At 37.6% G+C, this 22,731-nt stretch overlaps 1 protein-coding gene across 1 annotated transcript in view; it reads right to left on the bottom strand.

Moving 5' to 3' along the window:
- ADGRB3 (adhesion G protein-coupled receptor B3) overlaps positions 1-22,731 on the bottom strand; it is an 886,560-nt gene that overhangs the window by 372,321 nt on the left and 491,508 nt on the right. The window contains exons 15-16 of the mRNA XM_005897466.2: positions 22,587-22,662; positions 2,078-2,180 (exon numbers count right to left, since the gene is read on the bottom strand). Of these exons, the coding sequence (XP_005897528.1) occupies positions 2,078-2,180; positions 22,587-22,662 (179 nt within the window). The remainder of the gene's footprint in view (positions 1-2,077; positions 2,181-22,586; positions 22,663-22,731) is intronic.

Genomic DNA, 22,731 nt, shown 5'->3' with positions numbered 1-22,731 from the left:
GAGACAGTCTCATCTGCATGGTGAGTATAAATACAACAGGCACGGAGACTTCAAGCAGCAGAGCGTGAAGAGGTGTGTGAGGGAGGGATTTATAAAGTGGAGGAAAGACAAGCGATGAAGCAGCAAGAGCACCTCCACTGCGTGGCCTGGAGTCAGGTGGCCTTCAAGGACACGCATAGGTGGGTGCCGCTCTGACCCAGGAATGCCTCGAGGCATTTCTTCTCCAGAGTAAACTTCTCTTCTCCCTCAGCCCTTCTGTGTAACAGATTTGTCTACATTATCTCAGATCCAGGCCTTTGGCGGTGGGATAGTATTGTTTTGGGAATCTGGTCAACTCAGTCAAAACACTGAAAGAACCAATTCGAAGTCACTTGGTAATCAGCTCATCCTGCTTATACTCTTGACTCAGTGCCACTCCAGAATCTAGCTAGGGCTTCATAAAACGTATTGACCATATACTCTAGTTTCCATACATAGAAAATAACTTTTTAGATGTGCTGTATCTCTTTGAAATTGAATTGACAAAATATGCTGCCAGAAAAGTGTGACTCAAAAAAGTTTAAATATGTTCATTTCAAATAGTTTTATTCAATTGAAATAATGAGACTGTTTTATCAACACTATTTTACAGTTAATCTTTCTTCAATTTATGATAAAAATACCATTTAATTAACATGTTCTTTGAATTCTCAATAGTGATTTAACCTTTATTTTGCAAAGTTTTGTGAATGCTCATTTAGAGAAGTGTTTTCTCCCTAATAAAAAGGGAGCAATGTAGGCAATTAATATCTCTTAATATTCTTCACCGATGCTTATAACTCAATAGACATTACCATGATAAAAATATATATACAAACAAATATGTAAACAAATATTTTATAATACATGTGGAACAAGCAAAGGAACAATTTCCTTATTCAAAAGTAATGTTGAAAGTATCTCTTAGTTTTCAGTTCAGTAGTGATATTAGAGCCATTATAAGTTATGAAGAAGTACATATAATAGAAATAAGACACATTGTCAAAGTTAGAACCAGTATGGACACATTTTGGCAAAAGTGCGAAAAGACCTGATAGTTAAAATACTAATCATAATGTTTAAAAATCAGTGCTGAGAGATGTGAGGTTTACATTAAACAATCTAAGAAGCCAGAACAGCTTTTTAAAAACTGGTTTATAGGAAAGATGATTGTCATTTTTTAATAAAATGTATCTGAGTTCTTTAATATCAGAAATTATAAAATACTAGGAAAAGTACAGGTTTTATAACTAAAGGATGTGGGAATAAATTCCATTATGTCATTCACTTTGGGAAAATGACAATCACTCTGTGCTTTCATTAACTGTACTTAAAAGCCAAGTTCATAGAAAATTTGCAAGGAGTAATAAAAAAAAAAAAGAACTATGTATGTGCAACATAGGAGATTGTCTTACTTGAACACAAGTATTGTAAAAGCATAATTAAGAAAGCCTTAATAGGAATCACCTTCTTTGCCCCTTAAATCAATGAGTTAGGTATCTGAGGTGAATGTATAAAGGATAAGTATATGGTTTAAATTTCCGTCTATGGCCTAAACAAGGTCTGAAGAATTTCATTTGCATTTGGATGAATTCTTGTTACAAGGAGCCTCCTCTGATCCTGAGTGTAGAACATTAAAAAGCCACTCCACCCACTCTCCAACCCTGGGGTACCCTGCAGGACAGCACTCCCCTTTGTATTATGTCTGTAGCTTCTGCTGCTGCATGCATCTTACATCGTAGTCTTTCTCACCAGGTGGCGAGACTGGTTCTCATCTTGACATCCCCCATTGCCTAGCTTAGAGCCCAATAAAGATGTAGGCACTGACAAACTATTAAGTACTATATTGGAGAAACTGAGAGTTCTATTATGAACAAAAACATAGGATAATATGTCATCTTGTTTCTATATAACACATATCTTCATAAGAGAGAAATTCATTTGCAACTCTGAAGAGTTTAGAAAATGTGTTCTGGTCTTATTAGTCCACAGAATGACTATTAACCTCTTTAAAAGGTCAATTCTATAAGAAACTCAAAGCTAAATGAATGATACTTACATTAGCCAAATGAGCTAGCTCTATCTCCAGGAATGAATCCGTTGTTTTGGGTTCAGGCCTTATGGTGACCACGATGATTTTGGAATTGACGACAGTATAATTTCTGAAACAGAATAATTATGATTAAAAGGAGAAAGGATTGAAAAGGAATATTAATTCATATGCTCAGTACATGTTGTGATGACACTTTTAATAAATGTATCTAGGCAAAGACATAGAAACTACACGAACAGATTTAAAACATGATCCTTGAAGTAGTATTCATGGAAAGATATAGTTGATTTCTTGTTATAAATATACCCTACCTGGAACTAGAAAGCTTTAGAGGGAAAAAGCTATTGCTGACTGTTACCATTTTAAATGCAGGAAAGATAGAAGAGCAATAGTACCGACAAGCTTTCGATTACTTAAATCTGATTCACCTGTGAGATAGATGCATTGTGAATTCAAACCTTCAGGCGATCTTTAAACGAATATAATCCATTTATCTCAAGGTGGACTTAACAGTTTTGCTATCCAGGAGACCAGATACTTTTCTTGCAAAGTGCTGTCTTTGCATTTTTTTAAACTTTTTCAAAATTCATTAAGATGAATGACTGGTAAGTAGTGTAGAATGAAAACAAGTAGAATTTAAATATCAATAAATGTTGTTAATTACTGACCATCATTTATTTCAATAAAAGATATTTTCAGGCCACTTCTTTATCTCAATATGCTAGATATAAGGAACACATTTGCATTTTGAAATATCTCACCAATATAGTTCACTCACAAAGAAGTTTTCAAAACAATTATATTTATAAGCTACAAAAAAATATCTATAAGTATAAACCTATAAAACCAAACCAGATGTTTCTTGCACATGTTTTTATCCAACAGGTATAAAGTGTTTTACACCTTCTATTATATAGAAATTTAAAGATTTTATTATATTTGAGCTATTTGAAGATGTATATATTCCTTCCTTCTTGATTTGAAATAAAGCACCTGCTCTTCCATAGATCATTTACTATTCTGGGGAACTCATAACAGGTATCAAGACAAACTCACTTAATTTTTCCATCTTTTTTTGTTGTTTAAGGCAATATTTATAGTTAATAAAATTCATCAGTTTTAAGTCAGTAGTCAAAAGCTTTCAGTAACTGTACCAGCAAATCCAGACAACCCTCCAGTTTCCTTAAGACTCTTTATACTTGATCCTTTCCCATCTCCATGGTTCCAGGAAACCACAGACAGGTTGTCATTATAATTATGCCTTTTGAGAATTTCATTTAAATAAAATCATACAGTACATACACATGTGTGTTTGATTTAATTCACATACCATAATGATTCTGAGATGCATCCATCCTGTTTCTCTTTATAGCTAAGTAGCATTTCATGACATGCAATTTCTGATCTACTCATCATTTCAATGAGCAACATTTAGGATGCTTCTGATTTTTAGCTTTTATGATTTTGAGTAGCTATTCCATATTTGCCTATTATGAATAACTGGTATGCATACATTCTGGATGACACATATTTTCACATTCTTGAGTATGATTAGAATTGCTTGCTCATGTGGTAAAAGCATGTTTAATTTTTTAAGTTACTGCCATATGTTTTCTAAAATGTCTGTATCATCAAAGTCATATAATTCCAATATTGTAGAATCATGTTGAACCTCACATTCTTTGTGAAAATCATTTCTCTAATGAGATAATCTTTGCCACAAGATTTCACCAGAAAAAAAAAACCAAGTATACTACACTTGGAGGAATATTTAGTAGAATATTTAGTAGCAGAGAGACTATAAACAAATTCTGAGTGGGATAACATTTTAACCCATCTCTCATGTATTTAGCAATGTCAAATAAGAAAATTCTTAAACACTCAGGAAGTTTCATTGTATCCAGTCTAACAACAAATAGTAAAAAAAAAAAAAAATTTGTTTTAATATTCTTTAGAGGAGTGTGTTTGCAAACAAAGAAGGCTGGTTCACTGTTATTTATTTCATTTAATATTAATGAGCCAACTGAAGATAAGATATATTGAGAAGGATATAAAAGCAAGCTCTAAATGCCAAACTTCCTTTGCAAACTGACTTTTTCCTGTTTTTTCATGAGCAGAAGTGATCAGGGGACCAAATGAGAGTAGATGGAATTAATTGTGAGTTGATGCTAGGTGATTAATTATATTAGAAGATCTGACAGGATTCCCAGAAACAATATATACATATATATCTCATCATACATATTTGTGTGTGTGTCTGTGTGTGCATGTGTGTGTGTGTATAAAACACTTGGAGTTGGGGAAAATACTCGGGTGTCACCACCAATAAGAACAAAAATAAAATAAAATATGGAGATTTCTCCCACAGGACAGTCCTAGGACACAGACACAAGTTTCCTTCTCAGGAATGAATATATTTCAGTTCAGGGAGTTTACCTGAAACAAAAATATTTACACATTACTCAAATTCAGTCTACTGCTTTATTCTGGTCTTGTTTATAATCCTGTATTCCTGCTATAAATAAAACCAAAAGATTATAAAATGTTAATTTTAACAACTGTTAAAATGATATTATACAGAAACTGTATTATTTTAGAAGATGTATAAGTGAATAATTTATTGGAATATACAGATGTGAGGATTCCAAATAATGTCAAGATATTTATGAAGTTCTCTTTGTCTTTTGGCTTGTGGAGATTTTAGCCTCAGGAAACTGAGCTGTAGACAACCAAGTGGCTTAGAGAAGCTAACTTCTGTAGGGTATTTAGTCTGTTGCTAAATCAGCCTGGTGGAGAAGGTTCCTAGAAGATTAATTCCACCTATGGTTTTTGGTAAGTATGTGTGTATGTGTTAGGGTTAACTTATATGCAGAGTACATCATGAGAAACGCTGGGCTGGATGAAGCACAAGCTGGACTCAAGATTGCCAGGAGAAATATCAATAATCTCAGATATGCAGATGACACTACCCTTATGTCAGAAAGTGAAGAAGAACTAAAAAGCCTCTTGATGAAAGTGAAAGAAGAGAGTGAAAAGTTGGATTAGACCTCAACATTCAGAAAACTAAGATCGTGGCATCTGGCCCGATCACTTCATAGCAAACAGATGGGGAAACAGTAGAAACAGTGGCTGACTTGACTTTCTTGGGCTCCAAAATCACTGCAGATGCTGACTGCAGTCATGAAATTAAAAACCGCTTGCTCCTTGGAAGGGAAGTTATGACCAACCTAGACAGCATATTAAAAAGCAGAGACATTACTTTGCCAACAAAGGTCTGTCTAGTCAAGGCTATGATTTTTCCAGTAGTCATGTATGGATGTGAGAGTTGGACTATAAAGAAAGCTGAGCACCGAAGAATTGATGCTTTTGAACTGTGGTGTTGAAGAAGACTCTTGTGAGTCCCTTGGACTGCAAGGAGATCCCACCAGTCCATCCTAAAGGAGATCAGTCCTGGGTGTTCATTGGAAGGACTGATGCTGAAGCTGAAACTCCAATACTTTGGCCACCTGATGTGAAGAGCTGACTCATTTGAAAAGACTCTGATGCTGGGAAAGACTGAGGGCAGGAGGAGAAGGGGACAACAGGGGCTGAGATCATTGGATGACATCACCAACTCAATGGACATGAGTTTGAGTAAACTCTGGGAGTTAGTGATGGACAGGGAGGCCTGGCGCGCTGCGGTTCATGGGGTCAGAAAGAGTCGGACAGAACTGAGCGACTGAACTAAACAGTGTATGTGTAGCAGGGAGAGAAACTATGTGTTCATATGTATAATAACTTTATTTAGAATACATTTGGGAAGGGATATGCATTAATGTATTTATGCAGTTGGATGGTCTCATCACACTTATGTGAGCACCCCCTTCACTTTGCGTCATTAATATGTACTAGCTCTATCACAGCATCCACTGATACTATGCATGTCTCCTCCCATAAGATTTTAGTTCAAGGAGGACAATATTAGTATCCAGCATTTATGTATCCTGAGTACATTACGTTTGGCACATTTTAGTGATAACATGATAATATACCAAAAAAATATTAAACTTTTGACCAAGTTTTAAAAAATAATGTCAGTATCACAGTATCCAAATATTTAGTGAAGGAAAAGCAAGCAAATACACATTATTCAATAGTTGCTTTTAAAAAATATGCAGTGTACAAAATTAATTTATTCCATCAACTTATTCTAGTTTGCATAAGTGAATAGCTGGCTCCTCGTGTGTCATGTCAGACTTTGTGATCTACTAATGCCTCCTGGCTGGGTTCACATTTGTATTCACTGCTGGAAAAGCAGATCTTACCGCTAAATGGATTTCATGACTAAAGTAATAAAGTTCTTTCTTGTCCTTGAGATTTGTGCTAGTCAGAACCTGAAACATTTTAAAATGTGTAGAGTTCTTTATTCAAACAAGGCTCAAGTTATTCTTCACATTATTAAAAAGGCTTAAAGTGCAGATGGTACATAAAACATATCTTAAAGAGAGTAAAAAGTGAGAACAAAATGCAGTGCAGCTCTTTACAAGAGACTCACTTTAGGTATAAGGTCATAGACAGGCTGAAGTTAAAGATGCAAAATGATACTCCTTAGAGATGGTAACCAACAGAGAGCAAGAATGGATATATTTCTATTCACAAAACAGACTTTAAGCAAAAACTATAAGAGACAAAACAGACTTTAAGCAAAAACTATAATAAGAGACAAAGAAGAACATTAGTTAATGATAAAAGGGTCAATTCACCAGGAGGATATATAACAATTATAATGTATGTACCTAAAAAGAAGTTCTCACACTATTGTAAAAGTTCTAGGGCCCACAACAGATTCCCCAACCTGGGGATCTGGCAAAGGGACTGAGAACCCCCAGGGAATTTGACTTTGGAGGCCAGTGGAATTTGATTATAGAACTCCCACAGGACTGGGGAAACAGACTCTTGGAGAGCACAAATAAAACCTGTGCACCAGGACCAAGGAGAAAGGAGCAGTGACCCCACAAGAGACTGAGCCAGACTTGCCTGTGAGCATCCAGGAGTCTCTGGTGGAGGCGTGGGCTGACAGTGGCCTGCCATAGGGTCAGGGGCCCTGAATACAACAGTCGGGGTTGTGGGGAGTGCTGGCATAAATCCTTTTGAAGGAGGTCACCTATCATAGTTTGGTCTCAGGCCTAACTCCCGGGAGGGAACACAGCCCTGCCCATCAACAGAAAATTGGACTAAAAATTTACTGAGCATGACTCCCCCGCCCCCTCACCCCAGATCAGAGCAAGACCCAGATTACCCAATAGCCAGTCCCTCCCATCAGGAAGTTTCCACAAGCCTCTTATCCTTATCCTTCAAAGGGCAGACAGAATGAAAACCACAGTCACAGAAAAGTAACCAAACTGATCACATCGATCACGGCATTTCTAACTCAAAGCAACTATGAGCCATGCTATGTAGGGCCACCCAAAATGAACAGGTCATGGTGGAGAGTTCTGACAAAGCATGGTCCACTAGAGAATGGAATGCCAAACCACTTCAGTATTCTTCCCTTGAGAACCCCATGAACAGTATTGGTAGGTAGTTAGAATAGGAAAAAGGAATCCAAAATGGCGGTAGCTAAAAGACACAGGGAAAAGCATGTGAAAAGGGAACAGAAGAAAATCCATGACCTGGAATTAAAAACCCAGATGAAACAAACACAGCCCCTTCCTGGCTAACCCTAATTTGCATAGAGCAAGAGAAGGGGAAGGAAAAACAAACTTATAACAGAGGGAGCCAAGTCAGGTTGAGGCCTCTCCTTTGGGGTTGACCCGCCCTCAAGCCTTGGAGACGTACTATCCTTTGTTTGCCGAATAAAGCTCTGAGCCATAAAAAAGCTGTAACAGTGGTCCACCATTTCAAATCTTTGTTGCAGTCCAACAGAATCGAGGAAATTAAACCACTCACCCAACAATATGAAAAGGTAAAAGGATATGACACTGAAAGAGGAACTCCCCAGGTCAGTAGGTGCCTAATATGCTACTGGAGAAGAGTGGGGAAATAACACCAGAAAGAATGAAGAAACAGAGCCAAAGCAAAACAACACCCAGTTGTGGATGTGACTGGTGATGGAAGTAAAGTCTGATGCCGTAAAGAACAATATTGCATAGGAACGTGGAATGTTAGGTCCATGAATCAGGGTAAATTGGAAGTGGTCAAACAGGAGATGACAAATGTGAACATCGACATTTTAGGAATCAGTGAACTAAAATGGACCAGAATGGGTGAATTTAATTCAGATGAAAATTAAATCTACTACTGTGGGCAAGAAGCCCTTAGAAGAAATGGAGTGGCGCTTGTAGTCAACAAGAGTCCGAAATGCAGTACTTGGGTGCAGTCTCAAAAATGACAGAATGATCTCTGTTTCCAAGGCAAACCATTCAACATCACAGTGATACAAGGCTATGCCCAAACCAATAAAGTCAAAGAAAATGAAGTTCAATGGTTCTATGAAGACCTACAAGACCTTCTACAACTAACACCAAAAGAAGATGTCCTTTTCATCATAGGGGATTGGAATGCAAAAGTAAGAAAGTCAAGAGACACGTGGAGTAACAGGTAACTTTGGTGTTGGGAGTATGAAACGAAGCAGGCCAAAGGCTAACAGAGTTTTGCCAAGAGAACGCACTGGTCATAGAAAACACCCTCTTCCAACAACACAAGACAAAACTCTACACATGGACATCACCAGATGGTCAATACTGAAATCAGATTGATTATATTCTTTGCAGCTGAGGATGGAGAAGCTCTATACAGTCAGCAAAAATAAGACTGGGAGCTGACTGTGGCTCAGGTCATGAACTCCTTATTACAAAATTCAGACTTCAGTTGAAGAAAGTGAGGAAAACAACTAGACCATTCAGGCATGACCTAAATCAAATCCCTTATGATTATACAGTGAAAGTGACAAATAGATTCAAAGGATTAGATCTGATAGACAGAACTATGGATGGATGTTCATAACACTGTACAAGAGGCTGTGATCAAAACCATTCCCAAGAAAAAGAAATGAAAAAAGGCAAAACGGTTGTTTGAGGGGGTCTTACAAAGTGCTGAGTAAAGAAGAAGGGCAAAAGGCAAAGGAGAAAAGGAAATATATACCCATCTGAATGCAGAGTTCCACAGAACAGCAGGAGAGGTAAGAAAGTCTTCCTCCATAATCAATGCAAAGAAATAGAGAAAAACAATAGAATGGGAAAGACTAGAGAGCCCTTCAAAGAGATTAGAGATACCAAGGGAACATTTCATGCAAAGATGGACACAATAAAGCACAGAAATGGTATGGACCTAACAGAAGCAGAAGATATTAAGAGGTAGCAAGAATACATAGAAGAACTATACAAAAAAGACCTTAATGACCCAGATTTCCATGATGGTGTAATCACACCTAGAGCCACACATACTGGAATGTGAATTAAGTGGGCCTTAGAAAGCATCACTACAAACAAAGCTAGTGGAGATGATAGAATTACAGCTGAGCTATTTGAAATTCTAAAAGATGATGCTGTGAAAGTGCTGTACTCAATATGCCAGCAAATCTGGAAAACTCAGCAGTTGCCACAGAACTTGAAAAAGGCGGTTTTCATTCCAATTCCAAAGAAAGGCAATGCCAAAGAATGTTCAAACTCCTGCACAAAATGCTCAAAATTCTCCAAGCCAGGCTTCAACAGTACGTGAACCAAGAACTTCCAGATGTTCAAGCTAGATTTACAAAAGGCAGAGGAACCAGAGATCAAATTGCCAACATCCATTGAATCAAAGGAAAAAAACAAGAGAATTCCAGAAAAATATCAACTTCTGTTCTACTGACTACGCCAAAGCCTTTGACTGTGTGGATCACAACAAACTGTGGAAAATTCTTAAACAGATGCGAAAACCAGCCCACCTTACCCACCTCCTGAGAAATCTTTATGCAGGTCAAGAAGCAACAGTTAGAACCAGATATGGAACAATGGACTGGTTCAAAATTGCAAAAGGAGTATGTCAAGTCTGTATATTATCACCCTGCTTATTTAACTTATATGCAGAGTACATCATGAGCAATGTCAGGCTGGATGAATCACAAGCTAGAATCAAGATTTCCAGGAGAAATATCATAACCTCAGATATGCAGATGACACCACCCTTACGGCAGAAAGTGAAGAGGAATTAATGAGCCTCTTGATGAAAGTGAAAGAGGAGGGCGAAAAAGTTGGCTCAAAACTCAACATTCAGAAAACTAGGATCATGGCATCTGGTCCCATCACTTCATGGAAAATAGATGGGGAAACAATGGAAACAATGACAGACTTTATTTTCTTTGGTTTCAAAATCAAGTGGATGGTGACTGCAGCTGTGAAATTAAAAGATGCTTGCTCCTTGGAAGAAAAGTTATGACAAACCTAGACAGGATATTAAAAAGCAGAGACATTATTTGGCCCACAAAAGTCCATACAGTCAAAGCCATGATTTTCCAGTAGTCATGTATGGATGTAAGAGCAGGACAATAAAAAAGGCTGAGCAAAGAACTGATGCCTTCCAACTATGGTGCTGGAGAAGACTCTTGAGAGTCCCTTGGAAAGCAGGAGATCAAACCAGTCCATCCTAAAGGAAATTAGTCCTAAATATTCATTGGAAGGACTGATGCTGAAACTGAAGCTCCAGTACTTTAGCCACCTGATGCAAAGAGTTGATTGATTAGAAAACACCCTGATGCTAGGAAAGATTGAGGGCAGCTGGAGAAGGACGACAGAGGAAGAGATAGTTGTACAGCATCACCAACTCAATGGACATGAGTTTGAGCAAGTTCTGAGATGGTGAAGGAAAAGGAAGCCTGGTGTGCTGCAGTCCATGGGATTGCAGAGTAGGACATGACTGAGTGACCGTACAACAACAATAATTGAAAGAACAAAAACTACATGATCATCTCAACTGACGCAGAAAATTCAGTTGAAAATTTCAATACTGTATCATGATAAAAAACTGGAAATAGAACTGCCATATGACCCAGCAATCCCAATGCTGGGCATACACACCAAGGAAACCAGAATTGAAAGAGACACGTGTACCACAATGTTCATCACAGCACTGTTTATAATAGCCAGGACATGGAAGCAATCTTGATGTTTATTGGCAGACAAATGGATAAGAAAGCTCTGGTACATATACACAATGGAATATTACTCAGCCATTAAAAAGAATGCATTTGAATCAGTTCTAATGAGGTGGATGAAACTGGAGCCTATTATACAGAATGAAGTAAGAGTAGAAAGAAAAACACCAATACAGTATACTAATGCATATATATGGAATTTAGAAAGATGGTAATGATGACCCTATATGTGAGACAGCAAAAGAGAAACAGATATATAGAACAGTCTTTTGGACTCTGTGAGAGAAGGTGAGGGTGAGATGTTTTGAGAGAATAGCATTGAAACATGTATATTATCATATGTGAAACAGATCACCAGTCCAGGTTCGATGCATGATACAGGGTGCTCGGGGCTGGTGCACTGGGATGACCCAGAGGGATGAGATGGGGTGGGAGGTGGGAGGGGGATTCAGGATGGGGAACACATGTACTTCCCATGGCTGATTCATGTCAATGTATGGCAAAATCACTACAGTATTATAAAGTAATTAGCCTCCAATTAAAGTAAATGAATTAATTTAATAAAAAGTTTTAAAAATTAAAAAAATAAAAAGGAAAATCAATGTAAACCTTAAAAAAAAAAAGTTCACCCAATTATGGTTTAGAAGGAATGTACCTCAACATAATAAAGGCTATTTGAAAAGCCCTCAGCTAACATCATTCCCAATGGTGAAAAACTAAAATTGTTCACTGTAAGTTGATGAAGAAAGCAAACATGCAATATATTGTCACTTCTATTCAAGCTAAACCTAGAATTATTAACAGGTAGGGGTTCTGTAATAGCCTAACAATCAGGCAAGTAAAAGAAACAAAAAGCAACCAAATTGGAAAGGAAGAAACAAATTTATCTCACTTTGCATATAAAATGATCTTAACATGTAGAATACCCTAAAGATTCCACAAAAACCCTCTTAGAACTAATAAACACATGAGCAAGGTATAAGATGTAAAATTAACACACAAAAATCAGTTGCAGTTATGTACACTAACAATGGGGGTTTCCTGGTAGCTTAGTGGTAAAGAATCCACCTGCCAATTCAGGATCCCTGGGTTGGGAAGATCCCCTGGAGAAGGAAATTGCAACCCACTCTAGTATTTTTCCCTGGGAAATCCCATGGACAGAGGAGCCTGGCAGGCTACAGTTTATGGGGTCACAAAAGAGTTGGACACAAATTAGCAAACTAAACAACAACACCCACAATGAATAATCCTAAAAGGAAATTAGGAAAGCAATCACATTTGAAACAGCATCAAAGAGAATAAAATACTTAGGAATAAACTTAACCAAGGAAGTGAAGAATTGTATGCTGAAAACCAAAAAACATTGTTGAAAGAAATTAAAGACGATAGGAGCAAATGGAAAGACATCCTGTTTTTATGAACAGAAAGACATAATATTGTTAAAATTTCCATAATGCCCAAAGCAATCCACAGATCAATGCAACCCATATCAAAATCCTAATGACCTTTTTGTAGAAATAGAAAAAAAATTCTAAAATTCATATGGAATCTGAAAAGATTCTGAATAGTCAAAACAATCTTTAGAAAGAATATGAAAGCTGGAGGTACTATACTTCTTGATTTCAAAACATGTTACAAGGTTATAGTAAGTCAAAACAGTATGGCACTGGCATAAAGACAGAAGATAGAACATATAAACATCAGTTGAATAGAATAGAGAGCCTAGAAATAAACCCTCACATATATGGACTAATTATTCTTGACAAGGCTGACCATAAAATTTGAAACAATAAACTCCTAGATTAAAACATAGAAGAGCTTTATGACGTTGAATTTAGCAGTGATTTCTGATATGACACCAAAAGTACAGGCAGTAAAAGTTAAAATAGACATATGATTCTACACCAGACTTAAAAATAGTATCGTAAAGGAAATAACTGTCAGAGTGAAAAGTCAAGTATGCAATAAGACAGAATATTTAGAAGCTATATATATGATAAATGATTATTATTGAGAATATTTAAATAAATTCTAAAGTGAAAACAAAGAATAAGACTGAGAAATGGACAAGAGACTTAATTATCTCTATGAAGGTTATATGTGAAAGGCCAATAAGTATATGCAAAAGTACTCAACCATCACTAATTATCATGGAGAGGCAAATCAAAATCACAAGGAGATATCACTTCACATCCATTAGGATGGCCACTGTCAACAAAACAGAAAATCATAAGCGGTGAGTAGGTTGTAGAGAAACTGGAAGCCTTCTGCACTGTTGGTGAGAACGTGAAATGGTGTAGCTCCTATGCAAAACAGTACACAGATTCTTCAAAATTCAAAAGTTTAATTACAATATGATCTAGAACTCCCACTCCTAGTTATATATCCTAAAAAACTGAAAACAGGATCCTGAATAGGTATTGACACACCCATGTTCACTGCATTACTATTCACAGTAGCCAAGAGGTGGAGGCAATCCAAATGTCTATTGACAGATGAATGGATAAAGAAAGTAAGTTAATACAGATGATGGAACATTATCCAGCCTTAAAAAAGAAGGAAATTCTGTCCTATTTTACAACATGGATAAGCTTTGAGGACATCATGCCAAGTGAAATAAGCCAGTAACAAAAAGACAGATACTGTATGATTTCATTTATACAAGGTTATCTAAAATAGTCAAATTTTCAGAAGCAGAAAGTAGAATCATGGTTTTAGGGGTTAGGAGGAGGAGGTCAAAGTGGAGTTGCTGTTTAAGAAATATGCAAAGTGAAAAAATTCTAGAAATCTGTTGCACAATACGCATCATAGAGTCAACACTACTATTCTGTACACTTTACAGTGGTTAAGATGGTAAATATTGTGTGTTTTTACTACGTTTTGGGCTTTCCAGGTGACACTAGTGGTAAAGAACTCCCCTGCCAATGCAGGATATGTAAGAGAGGTAGATTTGATCCTGGGTCGGGAAGATCCCCTGGAGGAGGGAATGGCAAGCCACTCCAGTATTCTGGCCTGGAGCATCCTATGGACAGAGGAACCTGGTGGGCTACAGCCTATGGGGTCACAAAGAGTCAGACAGGACTGAAGTGACTTAGCACTAAAACAATGTAATGCAGTGTTACAAAACAAATATCAGTAGAAGGGATTGTGGAACTAATTGTGCAAATAACATATAGCCAGATAAGGTACAGTAAAAAGGAGTTAATGAGGAACTCCGCCCGTGGCAAAGGTCACGAGGAAGGAGGCTCAGCATACGCAAAGGTGGGATGGAGCCTCAGGAGTCCCCCTGGAAATTCTCGAGCATCCACCCCCAAAACCAGAGTCTGCCTACTTTACTGCTTTGTGCTCTCACCTATACCTCTGACTTTACGGGGGCTGTCCCCCACCACCATCTCTCTCCTGAATAGGTTCTTCTGGCCACATGTGTTCACAGCCTCCCAACCGTGAGAGGCATGAGATGTTCTAAACTGTCTAAATACAGATTCCTTTGAGCAGTTAAAAGATTGATTAGAAATTGTATTGGTGAAGGGTTTTTCACTTGTCGGGCCAATGTTTGCTGCTAAGTTTCCATATCCCTTACCTACTGTGTCCCTGGCAGTGTATTGATGAATATAATTGGTGTATAGGAATGTAAGCAGTAGCTTTAATGTTTGTAACCTTGGACCCTTGAGTTAATTCTTTTTCTTGTTATAGCCCACCACACCTTTGCCCTATAGGAATGCAACTTTATCTAATGCTTTTGGAGTGTGGCGCCTGACTAATCACCTTTAGAGAAAAATAAGTTTTCTGAAGAAAGGGTCTTAAAATGTTAACAGGCCTCCGGGCCAGAAGATGATGTAAATCACCTAAACCTTTGCATATGAAGAAAGCCTAGCTTATTGTTGACTCTACCCCTTCCCCCATTATCCCCTATGCACAACTTAAGGTATAAAAACTACTTTGGAAAATAAAGTGCAGGCCTTGTTCACCGAAGCTTGGTCTCCCCATGTCGTTCTTTCTCTCACCTTCTGGCTGAATTATTCAGCCTCTTTTCTCCACTGCATTTCCTCACTGAGCTATCCTTATTCAACCACTCTTTATATCCTTAATTAACGTTTAATTAAGCAATTGTTTCCTGATCCTCGCCGAGGCTTTCCCCACTTCGAATTCCCTGGATCCACTGGGGCTGGACCCCGGCAGTAAACATATTAAAATTACTGTAGCCTCTTTCTATTTTTAAAGTATAGTTCGTGCAGCTTCTAACCTGAAAGCTTTCATAATTGTTTTAAATGAGCTTTTCAATTAAAATAAAACCAAAATAAAATAGGTGATTTCATATATTCCAGGAAATGGAGACTGCATCAAAATCATTAAGCTAAATACATTTACTTAAAAAAAAATAGTTTCATATTGAAGTATAGCTGATTTACAATGTTATGTTAGGTCAGGTATACAGCACAGCGATTCAGTTATACATATAAATACACCAATTAATTTTCAGATTCTTTTCCCATATAGATTAGTACAGAGTACATTGTATATCTCCCTGTGTTATATAGTAGGTCCTTGCTGATTATTTACTTTATATGACGTAGTGTGTATGTCTTAATCCCAAACTCCTAATTTATTTCTCTTCCCCTTTCCTCTTTGGTTACTATAAATTTGTTTTCTATGCTGTAAGTCTGTTTCTGTTTTCTAAATAAGTTCATCCCTATCACTTTTTTATATTCCAAATATAAGTGATATCATATGATGTTTGTCTCTGACTTATTTTACTTAGTGTGATAGTCTCACTTATGCCTAATACTAAAATCAGCTGATGGCTGCTAAAAGTAGTTGGGCTAACTTAGAACTTGGAAAACAAATGACAATTTCAAATTAGGTAACACCTAGATCCACAATGAAGCCAAGGGATCAGAGGTTTAAACTAACTTTAAAACAGTGTGCCCAAATTAAACTCATTTTTAAAAAAATAATATACTGACTTTGTAATAGTACAATAATTTATAGCATTAGTCATATAAATTTGTTACCCCATGGATAATTTTAATTTCTAATGTCCTTACCATAGGACATTATTAAAAGATACAGACTACTACAAACTACAATATTTCATTGCAAACTCAGAATGAAGAGGCAAAGTTCAAAATCTGGTCCTCAAACTGAAGAAAACATGTTCTTGGTGCAACTCAGTATTTCAGATCGATTACGTTCAAGATGTATTGGTATAAATGTGATTATGTTTTTGTTTTTCTATTATTTACACTATTTTCTGGTTCATTGCTATTCTTGTTTGCTTTTAATTCCTATAATATTAGGAACTCAGTTCAGTTCGGTTCAGTTAAATGGGCTCTATTTCCTAAATATGAAAAAAGTTAGCATCATTTATCTTTTATGTTGGTGTACTTGACAGCAAATTTATGTGATTTTGCATTATTGAAATGTTTTCTTCCTTTTTGAAAAAATAGTTCTCATGTTACTGGCTAATGAAAATGTTAGTTAGTTTGGTTTATCCATATTTTTTCTAGCACTTTAATACTACAGTGTAATTTGCATATAATTTTAATTAGGTCCTTTATAATGAATATTAATAGCTTCATTTATGCACATTTTTTCTTTTTTTTAAAGCAGGACTACGTCTTCCATCTGGAGGAGGACATGGCAACCCACTCCAGTATTCTCGCCTGAAGAATCCCATGGATAGAGGAGCCTGATGGGCTACAGTCTATGGGGTCACAAAGAGTCAGACATGACTGAGCGACTAACCACAGCACAGCACATCTATACATCCTATGAGGAAAAGTACACATTACTCCCATACTCAAAAGTATTGTAATTTTCCTATATAGCTGGAACTTGGCTTTATTAGATGAATTAGAAAATGGGTTGATTACAACTGTTTCTTGAACTCTTTGGCTTGAATGCATGCTTGGATATACTTTTCTTCCTTAGAGATAATTTCTATTAGATAATCATGCATTTTTACAGGCTCCTGGATTTACCAAATTGTCCTACTAAAATGTACTACAGTTAAACCCTCAACAGGGTAAGAACTGTGGGTGGTTATTAGTTCCCTAATGTGCATAGAGCCTGTGTGGATGCTCTCAGCACCCTCAAAGGATCCCTGACCTTTGCTGGTCAGCTTTTAGCAATCAGTCTCAAAAGTGGTCATGAGGGGTAGGAAGAGTCCAGCCCTTGGTGTTAATAGCCTTGGCTGGGGCCACCAAATTGACCCCTAGCACTTTGAGGTACCCATGCATGGCTACCTCCTCCTGGGCCTTTCAAGTTTTTCTGCAGAAGATACACATGTATCCAAAGGAATGTAGAAATCTGTACTACTCAAAGAAATAGATATGTGAGCATCCAGAGGCAGCAAGAGAGTGAAAGATAATGGTTTTGGAAAACCAAAGACTTGAGATGGATTAGAATCCACCCACCTTCGGGACACAACATCTTGGGCTCAGTTCCTCTATTGGCAGAATCAGATTGTGGACAGAACTAACTTTTAAAGGGCCTGTGGCACTGGCTCTATGCTTTTTACTGTGAGATATTATTCTGAAGAATACAACTGGGAGGCTGAGAATAGCCCTCACTTAGTTTGGACTTGAGTAGAGCACATTTCCTTCAGATAAAGTCACAATCTGAATCCACTTAATTGTAAAAGGAAAAACAATCCAACAGTAAAATTGAGGTTGCAGTTTGAAGAAGAGTTGAAGGTATATTAGGGCAAGAGAGGAAAAACAAATATCTAAATGAAAGAGTCAACATGCAAAGTTATTGCTATCTTTATATTAAGGCAAAATTCTAAATGATATCTATTCGAAACATTATCAAGTTCTTCTTGGTCTGCACCAGGGCAATTATGCAAAGTATTGTTTTAAAAATACTGTATTAAAATACAAAACTCCTGGAGATTTAACAGCAAGCCTGACATTATTCTGTGTATGGGAAAATTGGCTTCAAAATATTCAACAGATAATTATTAGTAAAATGATCACAGAAGAAAATGTGTCATGAATATCTGATAAATAATAACTAAACATATAGAGTAAATTTGTGTATTTTCATGTTGAATTAGAAGATATGTCTTTTTCTCTTGGATTCAGATCGCATAGTCAAATTTTACAGTGAAGCAACAAAATATATGTATTTTATTCCTTTGTTCCTAAAATATTTTAATAGTATAAAAAGAAGGCAAAAAGCCAAAGAATTGATGCCTTCAAACTGTGGTGTGGGAAAAGACTCCTGAAAGTCCCTTGAACTTAAGGGAGTCAATCTTAAGGGAGATCAACCCTGAATACTCTTTGGAAGGACTCATGCTGAAACTGAAGCTCCAATATTTTCGTGTAAACAGCCGACTCATTGGATGCAAACAGCTGACTCATTGGAAAAGACCCTGCTGTTGGAAAAGGTTGAGGGTAGAAGGAGAAGCAGGCATCAGAGGATGAGACGGCTGGATGGCATCACTGATGCAATGGACATGAACTGGGGCAAACTCTGGGAGATGGTGAGGGCCAGGGGCCTGGGTGCTGCAGTCCATAGGGTTACAGAGACTTGGACACGACTGGGAGATGGTGAGGGACGGGGGGCCTGGGTGCTGCAGTCCATGGGGTCACAAAGACTTGGACACGACTGGGTGACTGAACAGCAGCATAAACACTAAACTTCTTTGTACCTCAATTTTTAAAAAACTGGCTTTTTATATAGAATATTTTATCAAAGACAATTATTCCAGTAAACATTTCTTATGCATTTATTATTTATAATAATAAATATAATGCACTGTTCTGGGAGTTCTGAGAATAGAGGAGACTTAAAAGAATTAAGACAGTTGGGTGAGGAGGGATGTTGCATAGTGAATATTTGTCGAGTGACTATGTAACAAAAGCATCACTCTTGTCTTCTGAAAGGCTTCTTCTACTCACTAGACTTTCTGAAACAATTTTTTGGAAAGAAAAAAACAAACAAAACTTAGTGGTTCATCATTGTACAGTGTGAAATGAAAGAAAATGAGGAGGAAATGCTAATATTTCACCTTTCAAACAGTGCTTAAACAAACTTTTTATCCTAAGCATTCTATGGTCATTATTTCTAATGAAGCTAAAGGTGAATATTGTCTTCCTATAGTCGTTTACCTAGTTACTTTATCCTTAGGAAGTGTAAGTGGGTGTTGGAGAAGGAAATGGCAACCCACTCCAGTGTTCTTGCCTGGAGAATCCCGGGGATGGCGGAGCCTGGTGGGCTGCCGTCTATGGGGTCGCACAGAGTCGGACACAACTGAAGCGACTTAGCAGCAGCAGCAGTAAGTGGGTGTACATAGTCACAATTCTTATATAAAGGTTATTAAGAACTTCAAATAAATGTGCCAGAATGCTAAAATTCTACAATTTTACTGAAATAAAGACAAGGAATTTTTGAAGTTAAAAAGAACCTTTGAGTTCAACTGAACGATTTACACACAGTCAGTGACTTGCCCAGAGGCTAATCTGAATCTCTGTCACAGGTCGTACCAGTGGAGTACAGTTCTGGACTTTTTCAGTTTATGCATTAAACTGCCCACAATGTAGCCATTAATCCTCCCACAAGTGATCACTGCTTCTGCCATGATGTAAAAAATGTTGAAAGTTTTTTTTTTTTTTTTTTTTAAAAAGGCCCATTCAGTTCAGTTCAGTTCAGTTCAGTTGAGTCGCTCAGTCGTATCTGACTCTTTGCGACCCCATGAATCACAGCACCCCAGGCCTCCCTGTCCATCACCAACTCCTGGAGTTCACTCAAACTCATATCCCTAGATAAATTTCCAATTCTCTTCACTCTGTGAATTTATGAAACTTAGACTAAAACTTAGATGTGAGAGTTGGACTGTGAAGAAAGCTGAGTGCCGAAGAATTGATGCTTTTGAAGTGTGGTGCTGGAGAAGACACTTGAGAGTCCTTGGATTGCAAGGAGATCCAACCAGTCCATTCTGAAGGTGATCAGCCCTGGGATTTCTTTGGAGGGAATGATGCTGAAGTTGAAACTCCATTACTTTGGCCACCTCATGCGAAGACTTGACTCACTGGAAAAGACTTTGATGCTGGGAGGGATTGGGGGCAGGAGGAGAAGGGGACGACAGAGGATGAGATGGCTGGATGGCATCACTGACTCGATGGACGTTGAGTCTGAGTGAACTCCTGGAGTTGGTGATGGACAGGGAGGCATGGCGTGCTGTGATTTATGGGGTCGCAAAGAGTAGGACACAACTGAGTGACTGAACTGAAGTGAATTAAGACTAATCTGACTTTGTGTAGGTGAGCGAATTCTATGGTGTTATTCAAAATAAGATCAACCATAATGCAGCTCTGTTTGACACGTAGCAGTGAAACTAATTCACAGTCTAAAGCATTACACACTGAGTATTTCATTTGCATTCACTATGTCCCTCTGCAGCAAACAGAATGAATGTTGCACATAAAGGTGCTTCTATTTTAAAGTTGAACTGAAGCAGATGATGACTGAGTGACTGAAAAGCTTATAAATTTCTTGTTATGTTCAATTGAAATTAAAACCCAGATCATCTGATTTTGAGTTAGTGCCTAATCTAGAATTCTTGCAAGATTAGGTTTACACAAACAAACTGCCAATGGAAATAAGGGGCTAACTTTGAGTATCTTTTAACTTTCTCCTCAAATAAATATACACAGAGATAGATGCAGTGTAACTCCAAATTAGTTTTAGCTGTGAGTAACTGTGCAGACCAATGTGTTTTAATAAAACCCGTGGAAAAACTGAAAGTGAAAGAATTGGCTTTGAAAAGGTATTAGCAGAACCAAACGAACCACAAACCTATTTAAATTCAGGAAGCCCAATTTCCATCCAGAGAAGAACAGAGTTAAAGAAAGCTAGATTTCTGAGTTGTCTCTGTGGTTGAAACCTCCCCTTGGATGACAACCAACTCTATCAATTTGCTCCATAAAGATTTTCTCCAAATAATCTTGCAGCCACTGCAACTGTTGCTTCTTTCTTGGGAGGTCTTTTCCTACTGGACTGAACTCTAATTGTTTTTATTTATTAGCCCATTTGTTATACCCCTGGTATAATGTACACATCAATTTGCAGTCTCTCCCCTCGAAAAACTTAGCGCTTTACTCAGATGGGAGTGAGGAAGTGCTCACAGCCCTGGGGCTGTATTTAACTAAAATACAGTTTTGTCTCAGTTCTCCACTGCGAGCTCTGCTGGAGGAAACAGATCATCAAGAGTGAGGACAGCATCATCCAGACAGATGGACACCTTGCTTTCCGTGTGCGTTAAGTGCTCAGTAGTTGAGTCCTGTCAGACTCTTTGCGACCCCATGGACTGTAGCCCACCAGACTCCTCTGTCCATTGGTATTGTCCAGGCAAGATTACTGGAGTGGGTTGCCGTGCCCTCCTCCAGGGGATCTTCCTGACCCAGGGACTGAGCCCGCGTCTCTTGCATCTCCTACATAGCAGGCGAATTCTTTACCACTGCACCACCTGGGGAGCCCATGTTTTTCTTTCTTTTTTTTCTGTGAAAGTGAAGTGAAAGTGAAATTCGTTCAGTTGTGTCCAATTCTTTGCGACTCAGTCCATGGGATTCTCCAGGCTTGAATACTAGAGTGGGTAGCCTTTCCCTTCTCCAGGATATCTTCCCAACCCAGGGATTGAACCCAGGTCTCCCGCATTGCTGGTGGATTCTTTACCAGCTGAGCCACAAGAGCAGCCCAAGAATACTGGAGTGGGTAGCCTATCCCTTCGCCAGCGGATCTTCCAGACCAAGGAATCAAACCGGGGTCTCCTGCATTGCAGGCGGATTCTTTACCGATCTGATAAACCAGTTAAGACAGCAGAACAAATAAATTAATGTTGGTAGAATTACTATTTGTAATTGTTTCTTTTTAATGTCTGGGAGGAAAGAAATCAATGGATTTCTTCCAAAATTACTCCTCTAATTGAACAACAGCATTCTTTCTTAATGTAACTGTAATTGGATATTTATTTAGAAGCAAATTGAGATCTTGTGCCAGTGAACAAAACGTGTGTTCTCAGCCATCATGACACTGCTTTAATTTCATGTCATGCTGGTAAACAGTAACATTAAGTACAAATAAAGCAAGAAGACAGATTAATTTTAAAATGACCCATTCTATTATAGAGCCTTGAGGTTTTCTTTTTCTTACGTTTTTTCCCTCAGTCAAGGCAAGTCAGAATTACAGGGCTATAATCAGGAACTAAAATTGTCTTTCCTACTTGTTTTGCAATGCCATGATATGCTAATAAGCTGTTCATTAAATTGGTATTTTCTATTTCATTTAAGAAAAGCCCTTTGTATTACCAAAGCTTGTTTGACTATTTTCATAGAATGAGCTATAATCACATTTCTGGAATAATTTACAGAGATTACAACAGCTTATTACTTTGTAGCTTACCTCAGAGTGGGCAAAATTAGATCTAAGTTTTTGTACAGGACTGCTCCAAGAACAAAGACCGATGATTCATCTAATTCTAGAAAGAATAAAATTTAAACATATTAGCAAAACAGCAAGAAAAATACTATGTCCTATAAAACTTTTA

The sequence above is a fragment of the Bos mutus genome, chromosome 9 (assembly GCF_027580195.1).
Source record: "Bos mutus isolate GX-2022 chromosome 9, NWIPB_WYAK_1.1, whole genome shotgun sequence".
Taxonomy (NCBI): domain Eukaryota; kingdom Metazoa; phylum Chordata; class Mammalia; order Artiodactyla; family Bovidae; genus Bos; species Bos mutus.
This window is presented reverse-complemented; position numbering and strand designations above follow the sequence as displayed.